Source organism: Saimiri boliviensis, chromosome 20 (genome assembly GCF_048565385.1).
Source record: "Saimiri boliviensis isolate mSaiBol1 chromosome 20, mSaiBol1.pri, whole genome shotgun sequence".
Classification (NCBI taxonomy): Eukaryota; Metazoa; Chordata; class Mammalia; order Primates; family Cebidae; genus Saimiri; species Saimiri boliviensis.
In genome coordinates, this window is record NC_133468.1 from 30108682 (window position 1) to 30126713 (window position 18032).

The 18032-nt window shown below is 49.3% G+C and overlaps 1 protein-coding gene and 1 pseudogene across 13 annotated transcripts in view; one reads left to right on the forward strand and one right to left on the reverse strand.

Annotated features, from left to right (window-relative positions):
• Positions 1-17629, forward strand: part of TRRAP (transformation/transcription domain associated protein) — a 133079-nt gene extending 115450 nt beyond the window's left edge. For 12 of the 13 annotated variants that reach the window (XM_074390423.1, XM_074390419.1, XM_074390416.1 and 9 more), the window contains 6 exons: positions 8487-8712; positions 9417-9634; positions 12627-12811; positions 15501-15704; positions 15790-15984; positions 16509-17629. In XM_074390423.1, coding sequence (XP_074246524.1) covers positions 8487-8712; positions 9417-9634; positions 12627-12811; positions 15501-15704; positions 15790-15984; positions 16509-16793 — 1313 coding nt within the window. In that variant the 3' untranslated portion in view covers positions 16794-17629. Of the gene's footprint in view, positions 1-8486; positions 8713-9416; positions 9635-11075; positions 12812-15500; positions 15705-15789; positions 15985-16508 lie in introns of those variants that run through there. The other variant, XM_074390428.1, reaches the window with a different exon arrangement.
• LOC101043134 (E3 ubiquitin-protein ligase RNF14-like) lies at positions 2563-4098 on the reverse strand (annotated as a pseudogene).
• Positions 17630-18032: the final 403 nt, after the last annotated feature.

Sequence of the window (18032 nt, forward strand, 5' to 3'; positions counted from 1 at the left end):
ACCTGTGTCCTATCTATACACCCCCGTTCCATCTAACCCCATCCCATCCATGCATCCCTATCCAGTCATACACCCCGTCCACTCACCTTTGTCCCATCATTCTCGTCCCATCTGCACACCTGTGCCCCATCTACTTACCTCATCCCCATCATACATGCCCACATCCCATTTACACACACGTGTCCCAGCGTACCCACCCGCGTCTCATCTACGCACCTGCGTCCCATCGTATACACTCACACCCACCGCTGTGTGCGCAGGCACAGCTGCTGCTTTGTGCTATCTGGACCACATTGCTTCTTACTCGTCACTCAGCCTCCGTCCCACTGACCTGAAGGCACCCTAGCAGGGAGTGTGTGGTGGGCTCTCTTGCCAGCTCTCACTGAGAGCTCCTGGTGCCAGGATGTGACTTCAGCCGCCTGAATAGTTTCCTAGCCTTTCACCTCTTGAGCATCAGCACATGAGTGATGGTCGTTTGAAAACAAGATTTATCTGGTACACTTTCCCAGAGGTGAAAGAAACATTGAATCATTCACATTTACAAGCTTAATTACTGCTTTTTTAAAATAGGAGAACAAACATTTTAATTTTCATTTCTTATCTTCAACTTATTCTTTAAATTAACTTCAGTTTTTATACAAAACGTTCCGAATGGAAGTCCATGAAACTATCTGGTTTAAACAAAATATGTATGGGCCCTAAAACCTAAGCTCAGTCACTTGCCCAGACAAAAGGAAGAGATGCTGTTCTGTGACCTTTTTCCTCTTAAGAATATAAGCCAAACAATTTTAAAATATGATTAGTTGCCTTGGTAACAGAACAAAAAGCAGCAACTCTGTTCTAATTATAAGTTTAAATCTGATTTTTATTTTTAAGATGAAGCATCCTCTTTGACAACCCAGAAACAGAGTCTTTGCTGTCTCTTTGGACACACACCTAAAACAGTTAAAAGTGATGCCTCAATTTTCAGTAACAAAGTAGGAAAAAAAGAATATGTTCTTGCTGATCGTGGTGGCTCACGCCTATAATCCCAGCACTTTCAGAGGCTGAGATGGTCGGGACACTTGAGGTCAAGAGTTCAAGACCAGCCTGGCCATCATGTTGAAACCCAGTCTCTCCTAAAAATACAAAAATTAGCTGGGTTTGGTGACACAGGCCTGTCATCCCAGCTACTTGGGAGGCTGAAATGGGGGATTGCTTGAACCTGGGAGGCAGAGGTTGCAGTAAGCCAAGATCCCACCAGTGCACTCTTTAAGAGCCTGGTGACAAAGTGAGACTGCTCAAAAAAGATGTTCTCAAGCTGCAGTTCAGTTTTTCTGTTCTCTTCTCCAAAAAATCTTATTTTACTACCAAGCCACTCACCAAACTATAAGGAAAGACAATTTTTCAAAAAAAAAAACAACAAAACCCAGGAAAAAAAAACAGGTACTATCACCCAAAAGACTGCTGTTGCCAAAAAAAAAAAAAAAAAAAAAAAAAGAGTGGGAAGCCAAATTCCCATAGCTTGTTAGAGAAGATCTTTAAAAAGAATTCAGAAAGTGAAGAGTAGAACTGTAGTGGTAAAAGCAGGTCAGAAGGTCAGAGTGCAGACAATTCAGGAACATTCAGCTTGGAAATCCATGACACTTTCTCCTGGTCCATCAGAGGAAGTAAAAACATGTTGCTGGAATTCATATTAAAATTGTCCCTACACTCAGAAGGTAAAGAGAGAGAACATGGAACAAAAGTAGCAAAGACAAGTCCCCTTGAATCTAGGCCCGACTGCCCAGGAAAGTTGACTAGAACTTAGATTCTTCCTGAACCAGTATCACTGGATTCTAGATTTGGCCTGAAACCAGTGGACCACATATTTCATAATAAATATCAAGTGACCCACAGTGTTTGTGGTATTAAAAATTTTCTTTAATTATTATAAGTAGAAACTTATTTTATTCTGAAAAGCAGTAGGTCAAAATGACACTGGACCATCCAGTCGGTTACAGAGTAAAGGGCTCCCTCCAAAGAGGACTGACTTGGCTGAAACCTAGGCTGGAAGGAATGCGAGTAACATGGAGTAAATGAGATCAGGCTCTCAGCATCATTTCCATAAGGCTTTTCTACCCACTCCAGTTATAAGGAGTTGTACCGAGGGAGCTCCAACAGAATGTCTTAGAGGGATGCTTCCCAGAGACAAAAGGGGGGCTCTCAGTTTAACTCTTGACCCCTCTTCTTTCTTAAAACCTGCAGAAGAAAATAAATATTTAATTTTTAACTTTTCAGCGCTTTGGGCACATTATAATATTTAATATTCTGTAGTTTCATTTTCTGAACCTTTGGCTTATAATTTTTTTCTCAACTTACGTTAATAAAAATTTCTTCATTATTTATATGGAAAAAAGAAAAAAAATGTATGAACACACCTTCACAAGTAGTACCACGTGAAAATATAAGCCTTGTTCTTCCATATCTTCTACACAGGAAGAGTGAATGAAAAGGACCGTAAATATCCTGCAAGGTTACTTTGTGTACTTGACAAAAGATAAGGGAAAACCAATCCACTTCCATATCTTGAGTAGTAGTTAACTAGTCTTCAATCTCATCTTCCCAAATGCCTCCATTCACATCCAAGCATGAAGCAGCTGGTTACAACCCAGTGAAGCAGGGTTGGTGAAATGTTTGTAAGGGTTTGCTAGAGAGAGAACCCATGCCAACCCAACAGAAATACTGCATACAGCCAGTACATGGCGTCCTGTTACATCCATCTAACTTCTTTCTGGGAGTTCCACAGCATGGCACCTCTTTGAGTTCTCTTCCAGCCACTCCTCACTTTCCATCTCTTCCAGTACATCTGAGTCACTCTTATGTTTCAGAAATCTTGTATTGGCCTCATCAGCTTTCAGGTATTCATTCTGTAAGTCTGTTAATTCCTCTGTGGTCTGGTAGGTCAGTCTGCACAAGGTGCCAAAGGCAAAATTGCAGCTGGAGCAGATGCCCGTGGTACAGCCAGGCCCCTGCATCACAGGCAGCTGGTCACACAGGTGGGGGCAGCACACCACCTCTGCCACCAGGTCCAAGGTAGACAGGAGGAGGAGGCAGCCATGACAGGCAGGTAACTCTGCTTCTACTGGCTCTTCGACCTGACTAGGAGTGGCCGCTGAAGGGCACTTCAATTCTGGGCAGTTGATGCATTGAACCTGGCCATCTCTGATCTTCCTTTTTTTTTTTTTTTTTTGAGACAGAGTTTTGGCTATGTTGCTCAGGCTGGAGTACAGTGGCTCAGTGTTGGCTCACTGCAGCCTCCACCTCCCAGGTTCAAGTGATTCTTCTGCCTCCACCTCCCAAGTAGCCAGGATTACAGGCGTGCACCACCATGCCCAGCTATATGCTCTAGATTTCAAAGTATTCCTTCAGACAGGATTTGCAGTTGACATGCCTCACTCTACTACCCAGCTTCTCAGAGAAACAGATACTGTACAGGAACAATGTACTATTAAAGCATTTTATCTGCTGAGCTTGATCAGAGTCCAAGATTTCCTGGATCATACTTGACAGTGATTCCACGTCCTATACAGCTCTCTCATCCACAATTTCCTCTTGGTCTACGTGAGACCCAGCAGCTCTTCCACAATCTAGCTCTGTGTTGGGAAAGGTTGAGCTGTCCTCTGCATTTTCTTCTGAGAACCCATCTTGAGCTCAGAGAGAGACTATTCAGATGCACCAGTGTCTGTTGCTTCAGAAACTGCATCCAAGCCAACACGACCACACTGCCACGGGGTTCTTCCCATAGGTGGTCTAAGTGCTTGTATAGAGCAAATAGCTGAGTTGGTGGCAGCCACTTGCCAGTAAGTGTGAATGATGGTAGGGAGGAGGATGGATAATCTGGCAGTTCAGAGTTCAGCACAAGTGGAGGGAGAAAGCAAAGGGTATATTCAAAGCCAGTACTCTGAAGGCACTCATCTGAATTGCTGCTCACAAATTCCTTGAAGTTCTGTGGCAAATCCAAGCAGATCCTAGTTTCTCCACCTTGGACGTGCTCTGCTTTTCCAGATTCATCTCCATCATCAATACTTGCCAGGGCCAGCAGTTCACCTCCTGAGCTTCTCAGTCTTCTGACAACATTTAATTTTATGAGTAATTGTTAATAACAATCAGAAGAAAAGGATATCAGCACCACAGTCTGTATTTCAGTTTATTTATTTTCCTTTTTTTTTTTTTTTACTCTGTCGCCCAGGCTGGAGTACAGTGGTGTGATCTCGGCTCATTGCCACCTCTGCCTCCTGGGTTCAAGCAGTTCTTTTGCCTCAGGAGAGTAGCTGAGATTACAGGCACCTGCCACCATGCCCAGCTGATTTTTTTATTTTTGTAGAAATAGGGTTTCACCATGTTGGCCAGGCTGGGTTTGAACTCCTGACCTCAACTGATCCACCCACCTCAGCCTCCCAAAGTTCTGGGATTACAGTCCTGAGCACTGTGACTGGCCTTATATTTCAGTTTAGAGTGGAGTTCATGCAGATCCCATTCATTCTCCAGCTGGTGGCGTTGGGACTGCGGAAGCTGGATAATAGGCCAAGATGTGGAGCTCATACTACCTATACTATGGAAATCCTGCCATTTTGGGCAAACTGGAAACCGCTACCCCAGTGAGGGAAGCCCCTCCCCTATGGTGTTTCCCTCCAGCCTGGGAAACTCCTTTCATCCTTCCAGGCCACACCGCGCGCACTCCAGCCTTGGGGCCAGCCCTGGCCTGGGTTCAGCATGCCACTGCTGCTGTCTCCAGCACTTGCCACCCAGTGTCATGTGGGCAACTGACCAACAAGTGGGGCAGGCCCCTGCCTAGCTCTCTGCCCCAGCGCTGGGATCAGGAGGCCCTATGAGGGCCTGTGAGCTGTAGGCCAGCCTGGAGCATCCTGAAGGAGCAGGGCCCATACGTTTCCCTTCTACCTTAGTGCCCTGAAGGGTCCTAGCCAGGCTGGGCTGGGGACACCCTGTCCCGGGTTTCGGGGACCGAGGCCCAGTGGGCAGTCCTGGCCCGGCCCCCTTCTCTTTCTCACCTGCCCAGAGTGTGGTCCCTGCCATACCTTCTAGCTGCTCTGCAGTAATGATCTTTATCACATTCTTTCTTCACTGATGGGTTAAATCATAGAATAAGTGGTCCACATTTGTGATCCTTAAAGTACCTTCTAAAGACCATTGTGTCTTAGAGGACACAGTTAATATTAAATCAGCCAGGTGTGGTGGCTCATGTCTGTAATCGCAGCACTTTGGGAGGCTGAGGTGAGTGGATCACAAGGTCAGGACTTTGAGACCATCCTGGCCAACACGGTGAAACTCTGTCTCTACTGAAAATATAAAAGTTAGTCAGGTGTGGTGGTGCGTGCCTGTAATCCCAGTTACTCAGGAGGCTGAGGCAGGAGAATCGCTTGAACCCGGGTGGCAGAGGTTGCAGTGAGCCAAGATTGGTCCACTGCACTCCAGCCTGGTGACAGAGCAAAAAAAGACTGTCTCAAAAAAAAAAAACTTAAATCACAGGAAAGAAAATCTTTATCTCCATAATCAGAAAGGACACTCTGTAGTGACAGTGTGACCAGGGTTGCATCTGTCTGGAGTGCCCACATACCCTGCAGTGGCTCCAGACAGTCTGGGGGTGCAGCTCCCATTCGTGATGTATGAGTTGGGCGTTGACGGTAACACTGGGCTCATCGTAGGTGAACCCACAGCTGAGGGAGATGCTCTTTGGAAGTAAAACGCGAGCACTGTCCTCCCCGTCTTTCATGCAAAGCGCTTTCATGTCTCAGGCTTGTTCTCGAAGTGCTTGTGATTTGTGGTCTTTCACCATCTGAGAACAGAAGAGTCTGAGATGAAAGTTTTATGGAAATAGTATTTTACTTAAAAGAAATGGTGATATTCAGCGTGCTTTTATCTTAAAATGTCCACATTATTATATCAAAAAAGTAGAGAATCAGAAATGGAACAGATCATCTGGCTTTTGATGTTTAAAAAAAAAAAAAAAAAAAATCACAAAACTGAAACTAAGAAGCCAGCATGAGGGTCCTGACTCATCTCGGACTGCAGCAGAGTTCAGACACACACAGCCAGCGCTTGTCCATCTCCCACTCTCCCGTTCACAGAGGCGGCCGCTTCAGTCTCTCTGTGATCCGTTCATGGAAAGCAGTCCGATTCTCTAGCAGAGGTGCCTGTGTTAGCTGCCAACCACGTGTCGGTAAAGAGGTGGGAAAAATAAGTGGCACACTCCATTTATGCCACGGAAACGAAGATGTCCCTTCATGTGGGAACTTGTACACGAATATTCAGAGCATTTGTTACTTTATTTGTAATAAGTGAAAACTGGAAACCATTCGGATGCCCTTTGATAGGGTATTGAATGCATTAAGTATACCCGCCCTCAGCAATGAAGAGTTAATTACTGATATACTGTAACGTTAGTGAACCTCAGAGAAATTATGCTGATGGCCGGGCACGGTGGCTCACGCCCGTAATCCCAACACTTTGGGAGGCCGAGGCGGGTGGATTACCTGAGGTCAACAGTTTGAGAACAGTCTGACTAACATGGTGAAACTCCATCTCATAAAAAAACAAAAAAAATTATGCTGAGTGCAAAAGGCCAACTTGAAAAAGATGTGTACTGCAGGATTCTTATTTGTGAAGCATCACCAGAAGGGATTCTTGGTGGCCAGGTGTTTGGGATACAGGGGAGATGTGGGTGTGGCTGTGAAGGGTGACCTAGGGCGTCCCATGCTGATGGTGCAGCTCAGCAACTGATTGTGTGTGTGGCTCTGCAAGGTGACACGCATGACCACACAGCTGTGTGCGGGTACACACCTGCGCACACGTAACTGGCGAAGTCTGAATCAGCTCTTTGGACTGTGCCAATGTCACCTTTTGGTGTTGGCATCACTGTGGGTTGATAGGACGCTGATGTGGGAGGAGGGGTTTAGGAACATGAGACTTCCTGCTAGGAATTTCAAAGTAAGAGTTAAATAAAAAGAAAGAACTAGATCAGAGTTTGGTGGCACCTTTTGGTCCTGTGTGGAGAGGGAACAGTGAGGTGGCCTGCATCCTTGGCGGTGGCCTCTGTCTCTGTTGCAGCTCTGCTGGGGGATCTCACCTTCATGCTCACCTTGGATCTCACGTTGGTGGCTGGAGGTGCCTCTCCAGCCACCTGCCCATGTGGAGGTGTGGCACTATGAGAGATGCAGAGGAGGGAGGTGCCAGAGCTTAAAATGAAAGGGAAATGAGACAAGTGCCGTGGAAAAAACACACAAGAAAATACATTGGCTTTTGTGAAACTGATGACATTTGTGGACAACCAAATTCACATGTGGGCTGGGATAGTCAGGCCACTCAAATAGCGGGGTGTTATCACGCGTGAGCAGGGATGGTCAGGTCACTCGAATAGTGGGGTGTTATCGTGCGTGGGCAGGCATAGGCCACTCAAATAGCGGGGTGTTACACTAAGCGCCTCCTGTGCGCTACCTCATTTAATTTCATCCTTACACGGTAGGTGTTAAATTACTCCTACTCCTGTTCCATGAGTTAGAAAAATAAGGCCCTGAGAGGTTCAGCAGCATACTCCAAGCTCTGAGCTGGTGTGTCTGCCACGACGACGCAGTCAGTATTCTCTCTGGGCTCAGGACGCCAGCCCTGGGGCAGCCTGAGGACGGTGCCGCCTCGTGGCTCCCACAGGGCCCCTGCTTTGCAGTAGAAGCTGTTGGGTTCGTCCCCACCTCTGGTCGCCCTGGTGAGTTAGGGTGACGAGGCTCCTTCCAGCACTGGCGCTCATCTGGAAGGAAGTCAAGGTTTTTTACAGAAAGATGTTTTAATATAATTGATCTTTTAAACACTGTTTCAATAAAATTTGTGAAATACATTGACCAGAGATTTTTGAATTGCTTCAGTGAAACATGTTTTCAGCTTTTGCCGTTTTGGTATCTTGCGTTAGCGCCTTCTCATGGCTCATTTAGAATCTAGCACTTTGTCCTGGGTGGCTCTTTCCTCTGCCTTAGACTCACATGGATTCCTATACTGGCTTTGACATGAGGCCTTAGGGCTCCATGTGACACAGGTGCTCAGAGGTGGGGCTGCTGTTGGATACTGGTCTTCGGGCCCTCGCGGCACGGGCTTCTGGTTGTTGGGATTCACAGGCCGCCCGCAAGCTCCTGTGTCTCCCAGAGCCTGAGCCTCACGCACTGAGGTAGACGTTGCCTCAACGACACCATTCCCGAAAGGGCCTGGGGCTGGGGACAGGGTTTCAGGCTGGCAGTTCCTGTTTTCCTCTTCCTCCCCACACTGTGGGAGGTCCCTGACAGAGCTTCTCTTGTTCTTCCAGCCTTTTGGGGAGCAAAGGACATACACTGTTTTGCTCCACACTGTGTATCAAACATGTCATTCATAGCTGGTGGTGGCTTGAGCATTTTTTTTTTTTTTTTCAGTGACTTAGAACTGGCCCAGATGACTAAAAACATTTTTAATCATGTTTTATTTTGAAGATTTTGACTTCAGTGTTCCGGGATCCATGAAGCTTCATAATCTTATTTCTAAGTTGAAAAAGTGGATCAAAATCTTGGAGGCCAAAACCAAGCAGCTCCCCAAATTCTTCCTCATAGAGGAGAAGTGCCGGTTCTTGAGCAATTTCTCAGCACAGACAGCTGAAGTGGAGATTCCTGGGGAGTTTCTGATGCCAAAGCCGACACATTATTACATCAAGATTGCGCGGTGAGTGGGCCAGCCTGGCAGGTGGAACAAACCACGGCTTCCATGGACGTGGAGACCCATGGGAGCTCCGGGGTGGACCCTGTGTGGAATTTGGGACGCGGATTCCGTGACGTGGGAGAACATAAGACGATTATAGGATTTAAGTGGTCAGGCATCTTAGAAGCTCTGCCCACACTGACCGGTTAGCTGTCCTCAATGCAGTTCGGGTTTGCATCCAGCAGACCTTCTGAGTCACCATAGAACTTGACAAAACATAGCGTGTCCCATCTTTTGTTAACCCTCAAAGCACAGTATTCAGGCAGAATCAGACGATTGTAATGTTTCCCGAAGCAGGCTGTGTTTGATTTGAAATGCAGAAAGGGCTTTGAAGCGGTTTCCCTTAAAGTGTTTCATGTTGATTTCTGAACCGGACACAGCTCTGCTTTCTCATAAAGCCAGAGGTTAGCTGCGCTTTCCTCCAAATCTAGCTCCTGTGCTGGCCAGCTGTCCCTCCTCCTCAACTTCCATCTCTGGGTGCTGAATTTAAAATATTGTGACTCCATTTCCGCATATCGGGGTGAGACAGGGTACAGATAAATTGATAAACTACCACTGAGTTACGCAGTCTGTTTCCTATGACAGTCCTGACGACTCTAGTTTCTTCTCAAGACAAGGACTGGTAACAGAGACACAGGGCGCACACCTCACGCTTCTCACTTTGGTAGGTTCATGCCCCGGGTGGAGATTGTGCAGAAGCATAACACCGCAGCCCGGCGGCTCTACATCCGGGGGCACAATGGCAAGATCTACCCATACCTCGTCATGAACGACGCCTGCCTCACAGAGTCACGGCGGGAGGAGCGTGTGTTGCAACTGCTACGTCTGCTGAACCCTTGTTTGGAGAAGAGAAAGGAGACCACCAAGAGGCACTTGTTTTTCACAGGTAGGTATGAGAGCCACGCTTCGCAGGGTCCACCGGCAGCTCACTTTAGCCGTCCACCTGCGTCCCCAGAAAACGTTCTAGTCTGTGCCAAGCAGGGAACCCCTCAGCAAGAGGAGCAGCTCCGGACTGTCAGGCTTCTCACTGAGAGATGAGAGCTGTGTTCACCTTTTCTCTAAAGTGAGCTTGTCCGACCTGCAGGCTCCATGCAGCCCAGGACGCCTTTGAATGTGGTCCAATGCAAATTCGTAAGCTTTCTTAGAACATTATGAGATTTTGTTTTGTTTTGTTTTTTGAGACAGAGTCTCACTCTGCCACCCAGGCTGGAGTGCAGTGGCACGATCTCAGCTCACTGCAACCTCCACCTCCCGGGTTCAAGCAGTTCTCCTGCTGCAGCCTCCTGAGTAGCTGGGATTACTACACACATGTGCCACTGCGCCCAGCTAATTTTTTTTTTTTTTTTTTTTTTTTTTTTTTTGCAATTTTTAGTTGAGGTGGGGTTTCACCATCTTGGCCAGGCTGGTCTTGAACTCCTGACCTTGTGATCCACCCGCCTCGGCTTCCCAAAGTGCTGGGATTACAGGCTAGCCACCACGCCCAGCCCAGTTTTTTTTTGTTTTTTGTTTTTTGGGTTTTTTTTGCTATTTTTTTTCTTTTTTAGTTCATCAGCTGTCGTTAGTGTCAGCATATTTTATGTGTGCCTTGAGATGATCCTTCTTCCAGTGTTACCCAGGGAAGCCAAAACAGTGGACACCCCTATTCTAAGTCCTTTCGCACTCTATGCAGCGGGCTTTTGGGAGAGCCGGCATCTGCAGTGTGTGCTGCCATTTTACTTCTCCTCCAGGGAACCTGGGGGAACCCGGCCGAGCCTAGCCTGGGCGCAGCAGCACGCACCAGGTTTCCAGCGCACCTCAAGCCGCGTCACACGCTGCACTCTGGGCCCTCCCTGAGTTTCCTTCCTGGGTGAAATGCAGGACTCGGGGAAGCCTGGCTGCCCAGTTAGGGCCACAGAGATTGTCAGGTGCACAAGTAGCTGATAAGAAACAACCTCTGAGTGGTCTTTATTTTTGAGTTATCGTGAGTGGTCTGACTCTACGCACAGCACGTAGATGCGATGCTGTTATTATAATGTTATCCAGAGGCGAGAATCACTGTGATGACATTTTAGCATCTAATCACTGAGGCCGAGAGCCCACTGCAGTGCATGCCATGTAGTCCTGTATGGGAACTTTCTTTCACCACCGAAACCGTGATCCAGCCCCTTTTGACCTGAAATCTCTGACCCTTAAGTTCTATATCTCAAAATAAGTAGATTTTTTTTTAAAGCCTGAAGAAAGCTCAAAATGCATCATGGAAAGCTGTATTTTAACACATATGTAACATGACCTTTAGTGTTGATCCCAGCTGTGGGTTATTGTTTTCTCTGCTTTTCAACATTGGTTAGCACGGCCTGGCAGTCCTAATGTGTGTCCTGGAGTCATGTGGGGATTTCTCTATGGGTAGAAGCCAGGACAGCAAGCCATCAGCTGTGGCTTCACTGACATTGGACAGAATTAGCCACTTGGTTCACAGAAGTCAGAATCATCTGTGCACCTCACGCACCCCTGACTCCACATCTGAGGTTACAGCAGCCTGGACACAGCCACCATTGGGACCCTCACCGGGGAGGCTTAATCTGCCATCTTCTGGAAATCTCTGAGTTCCCTCCAACTTTATTGCAACAAGGTATCTGAACAAGAATTCCTGAACCTAATAACTTCATAAAGTATTACCTCATTTAATACACAAGCAACCCTCTGGGGTAGGTACTATTATTGTACTTTTGTATCAAGAAACTGCACACAAGTCTGGTGTTGCTTCCCAAGATGATGTCACTGGGAAGGCAGGCTCTGGAGTGGCTGCCCAGCGCTCCTGCCACCCCCAGCTAGCTCAGACAGGAGTGGTTTCGGGGCAGGTTAGCATCCTGTGGGGCGGGCGGTTCATTAACTGCACATCAGATACTGAATGGTGATTGGGAACAGTGTCGGTCACCATGTGTGGACAGGGATTTACACGTTCATGGGGCTGGATGATCAGGTTGATGCCGGTGGCTTTCCTTATCTGGATAGAACACACCAGATGACCTCAGGGATGATTTTCTTGCTTCTCCAAAGATGGGGCATAGCCATCCTAGGTGCTGAAAGACAAGGTTGCATCATTAGCCAGCAGCTATCTCAGAGCAGGATGGCTGGACTCTTCCCGTAGACTCTGATTAAGGAAAGCCTCTAAGACTGAACTTTTAGCAGTGTCTGTTTATTATTAATATTATTTTGAGAGGGTGTCTCACTTTGTTATCCAGACGGGAATGCAGTAGCGCAATCTCAGCTCACTGCAGCCTCCACCTCCTGGGTTCAAGTGATTCTCCTGAGTAGCTGGGACCACAGGCATGCGCCACCACACCCAGCTAATTTTTGTGTTTTTTAGTAGAGACAGGATTTTGCCATGTTGGCCTGACTGGTCTCGAACTCCTGACCTCAAGTGATCCTCCTGCCTTGGCCTCCCAAAGCGCTAGGATTACAGGCATGAGCCACCATGCCTGGCCATGTTCTTATTTTTTAGACAGGGTCCTACTCTGTGTCACCCAGGCTGGAGTACAGTGGCGGAATCACAGCTCGTGACAGCCTCCAACTCCCGGGCTCAAGCAATCTTCCCACCACAACCTTTCCCAAGTAACTGGGACTACAGGCTATTCTTTAATTTTTTGGTTTTTTTTAAGACGTCATTTTAAAATTGCCTTCTAAAGCATTTCTGATTGTGAACACAGGCTGACGGTCAGCTCGTGCCATCAGAGCCTCTTGCCATCTGCTGGGCAAAGGGATGGTGCAGCTTCCTCCATGGTCCCCCTGAGGCACACAGGGCCAGGTCAGCTCTGCTCCCAGTGGCGCCTTGACAGTGGAGCTGAGCACTGTCCTGCGGTCGCCCTCAGCCTGCCCTGTTTCTGTCCCCCTCTCCCCAGTGCCCCGGGTTGTGGCGGTTTCCCCGCAGATGCGCCTTGTGGAGGACAATCCCTCTTCACTTTCCCTGGTGGAGATCTACAAGCAGCGCTGCGCCAAGAAGGGCATCGAGCACGACAACCCCATCTCCCGTTACTACGACCGGCTGGCCACAGTGCAGGCGAGGGGGACCCAAGCCAGCCACCAGGTAGCAGCGGGGCGGGGCCGGGCTGGTGGCTGAGCTGCTGCCTGTAGCCCTCCTGTGTGGGGCGGTGCTTGGGGACACGGGTGCTCAGGAGACACGCAGGCGTTCATTGGGGACCACCTCTGTCATTTAAGATAACTTGATTAGACGCATGAGATGGTGGAGAGACAGCCACTGACCTTAGTGAGAGGACACTTGTGATGGTTTGTTATGATAGGACACGGGTCCTTCCTCGACCTTGGAGAGGCCCCTTGTCCTCTGCCTGTATTTACAAAGAAGCTCTGAAGTTAGAATTTTAAAGTTAGTTTCTGGCAGTCTCATTTGGCAGCCACACCTAATCTGAGGCAATGGGAGGCTGTTGACAGTCTGCATCCATCCGCTTCACCTGGGCTGCTGCCGGGGCATTAGACCGTGTGCAGTATGTGTACTGTCCATACCTTCTAAATACAGAAAGCGGCAGACTCTGGAGTGTGGGGCCCAGCTGTTTGGGTTGCCTGAGCCGGGAGTGTGGATCCCGCAGGAGTCTTGGGTGGCCCTGCCTGCAGCCCCCGGAGGCCCCTCTTTCACCTGCACGTCTTTGCCCTTGGTAGGAGGCAGGGCGGGCATGGGCTCTGGATGAGATTTTTGGGGGATTGTGTGGAGCACCAAGGAGCAGCTGTTTTGGCCTCTCCCCAGGTGCACCTGAGGTCCTTTGTGTTGGTCCCAAGCAGGAGAGACCACAGAGGTGGAAGCCGTGACCTTGCCCAAGTCTTGCAGGGACTTATTCCAGTTCTCTTGGCTCCTGGAGGACTTAGTTTGGTTGAGAAAGGTTGAGCCCACCTTGTGCTCCGTGGCCCAGGGCACTGCAGGGCCCGAGATGTTCCAGGCTGCAGGATCAGGTGCTGCCTCCCAGCTCTGTGCAGGCAGAGGCACGGATCCCTGTTTCTGATGGACCTCTGTTGATAGAGCTCACGGCCTCTCTTGGGAATCGACGCCAGCACTTTTTTGTGGCACAGGCCACGGACTGCTCATTCTGTGGATGGTGGGCAGTTCTGAGGTATCTGCAGAAGAGGAATGGGTTATTCTTTTAAGGCAACATTAACTTTCGACAGTGTGGAAGCCAGTGACAAACACATGCCGACCTCAGAGTCATCCTGTTTCTAAACAGCGTGAGTGACTGACCAGGCTGTTCCAGGTGAGCAGCTGCCAGGGCCTGCAGGCAGAGGGAGGTGCACACAGCACGGAGGACCCCAGCTTCAGAGCCACCTCCTCTCTGTGCCTCTTGTTTTTTGTTTTGTTAGAAATTCTGCTCCGTCATTCTTCTCGCTTTCTTTTTTTTTTGAGACAGAGTTTTGCTCTTATTGCCCAGGCTGAAGTACAATGGTACGATCTCGGCTCACTACAACCTCTGCCTCCCAGGTTTAAGCAGTTCTCCTGCCTCAGCCTCCCAAGTAGCTGGAATTACAGGCATGCATCACCATGCCTGACTGATTTTGTATTTTTAGTAGATACGGGGTTTATCCATGTTGGTCAGGCTGGTCTTGAACTCCCGACCTCAGGCGATCTGAGTGTAATTCGAAACCTGGAATTACAGGCATGAGCCACCCTGCCCAGGCTTGTTTGGTTTTATTTTGCGTTAAAGACAGTCTCTTTCTGTCGCCCAGGCTGGAGTGCAGTGGTGCGATCTTAACTAACTGCAACCTCCACCTCCCGAGTTCAAGCGATTCTCCCACCTCAGCCTCCAGCATAGCTGTGATTAAAGACATGAGCCCCCGTGCCTGGCCAGGCTGCCGATTTTCACAGCTCCCACAGTGGTGAGGCGGCTGGATTTCCAGGCTCCTGTGGAGCTGGGGAGAAGTGAGTGGGAACAGCGCACAGTGAACTGGCAGCGCACTCGCTGTTCTCACCAGGAGTCAGCCTTTTCCTCAGACTGTTGCAAGCCTTTAATTTCTAGAGTTCTGAAAAGGTTGATTTTGATGGGTTTTGGCAGCATGCTCACTGCTTGAGGAGCAGATTTTGGAAATCCTTGAGGTCTCAGAAGTGCTTCTTGCCATTTGACAGACGAGCTGCATGTGTCATGGGCGGCCTGCCTGGTTCTTGCCGGCAGAAGGGCCTGCTTTCTGACGGCTGTTTGGAGCACGGGGATCAGACTTAACTGAGAAGAGACCCTGGGCCTATACCAAATGGTGGAACAGGAGCTTCATTATCTCAGTAAACTCACCGAGTGGTGGTGTCTGCAGTGGTCTGAGTCTCCAGTCCAGAGATCAGATCAGTCTCAAGTGTGGCGTGTGTGTTTACAGCAGCTCCTTCAGGTTGTGAAACATTTGTCTTCGGTATACGGTCTTGGTTGGAAGTGGCACTGCTGGCGTCGGCTCTTTTGTTGTGTTAATTGGTCTGATAAATTCTGTGGTCAGCAAGGGTGGAAGTGTTTCGATATTTATCTGCATTCTCGTCAGGTGTTGCGTATCAGGTAACAGGCTTTGGTGCAGACCAGCTGCATTGGTGCTTCAGAGGGGACGGCAGCAAACCCTAGAGGGAAACAGAGCCGTATTGTGCCGCCTCATGTTCAGTCAAATAACAATGCATGTGTCAAATCTCTCACCAGAATTTACTCTTGCTGCTAAGTGAAAGACTAATTGCAATTTGAGAGTTTTTCTTTTGCAAAAAACAACCGGTGAGTTAGGTGGAAGTGTCATGGATCGATGTACCTCAGGTCCTTCGCGACATCCTCAAGGAGGTTCAGAGCAACATGGTGCCGCGCAGCATGCTGAAGGAGTGGGCGCTGCACACCTTCCCCAACGCCACAGACTACTGGACGTTCCGCAAGATGTTCACCATCCAGCTGGCTCTGATAGGCTTTGCGGAATTCGTCCTGCATTTGAATAGACTCAACCCCGAGATGTTACAGATCGCTCAGGTAAGCGGGTTTGAACAGCCAAATCCTCTCCTCAAGATATCGCCTTTCTGTTGAAGTTCCTAAAGTGTCTCCTTCTGAAATTTAGGACACTGGCAAACTGAATGTTGCCTACTTTCGATTTGACATAAACGACGCGACTGGAGACCTGGATGCCAACCGTCCCGTCCCATTCCGCCTCACGCCCAACATTTCTGAGTTTCTGACCACCATCGGCGTCTCCGGCCCGTTGACGGCGTCCATGATCGCGGTGGCCCGGTGCTTCGCGCAGCCGAACTTCAAGGTGGGTCTCTGCATCGTCCGGCGCAGGCCAGAGCTGCTCAGGTGCATGCACGTCACGGCCTTGTAGGAGCTGCTTATCTGCCTCGTGGGCTCCGCGTTTTTCTCCCATGGCCAGCACCCCCTGGGGTACATCCTTCTTTGCTGTGAGGGCAGGGGATAGTTTTCTCTTTGGTTCACTCTCGGCTGTAGTGCCTGGAACAGGCCTGCCTGACACTCAGCAGACGCTGGAAGGCGTCAAGTAAATAAGCGGATGGAGCCCCAGTCGCAGTGTGGCCGCCTGTGCCACCCTGGTTTGTGCTGCCAGCACCGAGGCCTCTGGCTGCTGCTTCAAGTGGAGGAGAGCATGTGTCCCCCAGCGGCTTCCCCAGCCCGTCCTGAGGGCACATGGCCTGGTCCAGTACTGAGGCTTGACCAGCCCTGGTGGCGCTGGGCAGCCGCTGTGGCTGAGCCCTGCCTTGTGAGGAAGCTGCCCCTCCGGGCTGTTCTTGGTTCATCACAAGTCCTCACATTCTCTCCCTCACGCAGGTGGATGGCATTCTGAAAACCGTGCTCCGGGACGAGATCATTGCTTGGCACAAAAAAACGCAGGAGGACACGTCCTCTCCTCTCTCAGCCGCCGGGCAGCCAGAGAACATGGACAGCCAGCAGCTGGTGTCCCTAGTTCAGAAAGCCGTGACCGCCATCATGACCCGCCTGCACAACCTCGCCCAGTTTGAAGGCGGGGAGAGCAAGGTGAACACCCTGGTGGCCGCAGCAAACAGCCTGGACAACCTGTGCCGCATGGACCCCGCCTGGCACCCCTGGCTGTGACTGCGGCCGCCTCAGCCACCCGGAATGTGAAGGGAGCCCCAGGCTCTGAGCCCGCGGCTTTTGCCACTTCTCTCTGCCTCGTTCATTTTATTCGCGAAAGTCCTGCCGTTTCACTGGGTTGCAGTTACTTTCCTGATAGTTTGTGTGAGAAAGAGGGAGCTGGTGACGACTGTGGGCGAGGCGGTTAGAAATGGTAGAGCTGGAACTTGCTCCAGGCTTTTAAATGATCTTTTAAGAAACCAGGATTCTCCAGTCTGGGATTTCTGGGTGAGTCCTTTTTTTATGGTGTCCTCCCTCTGTGAATGTACAGGTGGAACCGTACGAGCAGCTCCCAACCGTCCATTTTTAAAACCTCACAGCAGCTTCGTGCTTTTGTACAGACCTTTGTAACAAGTGTACAGAAAACCCATTTTGTTTGAGACACAGGAGATGATGAACTGATCGTGCTGGTTTTTCTGAGCACAGTTTTAGGTTGTACGCAGCCCGCCCTGGGATTCTCGCTGAGTGTTCGGTGTGGATCCGTGGGTCGGGTCGCCCTGCGGGAGCGCCACACCACATCCACCTGGATTCTGCTGGTGGAGACAGAACTGAGAGTCTGCAGGAGGCTCCTGCGCTTTTTATTTCTGGCTCTTTGGAAGTCTTCTAGACGTTTACTATCATTGTACCTGAAGAAAAATCACTTTTACCTTCCTAATTTAAAAAGACAAAACAGAAATGTAAGTTCCTTTGCTACTTCAGTCTTTCTGTTCACATTTTTATAAATCTGAGCATTGAGAATGTTCTATCTAAATTTGTACAGTGTGATTTTTTTTTAGAATAAATATTTTATAAAAGGGTTTATTGTCCATTATTTATGTTAAAATGTTTGTTTCCATGAGAGGTTTCTTCCCTCTCAACGTCCCTCAGCCCCTTGGGAAGCAGAGGCCCCAGAGGCAGTGTGGGCTCCTCAGTGTAGCATCTTGGTGACGGCGTGCACTGCCCGGGTAGGCACAGTACTGCTGTGATCACAGGGGAAGCCAGCTCAGAGAGTATTCAGTCACAGCGACGAGGAATGGTGGCCCAACCTCAGCAGCGGGTCAAGGTGCCGGGACCCAGGGCCCTCAGCTGTGTTGTGTTTCCAGGCTGCTGCCATGTAACATGCATGTGTGGAGCATGTGCAGAGTGTGCCTGAAGCATGCCCGGAGGCTCAGCATGAAGCACTCTGCGCCCAGCTCCACCTCCTCCACGTGCTTCATCCAG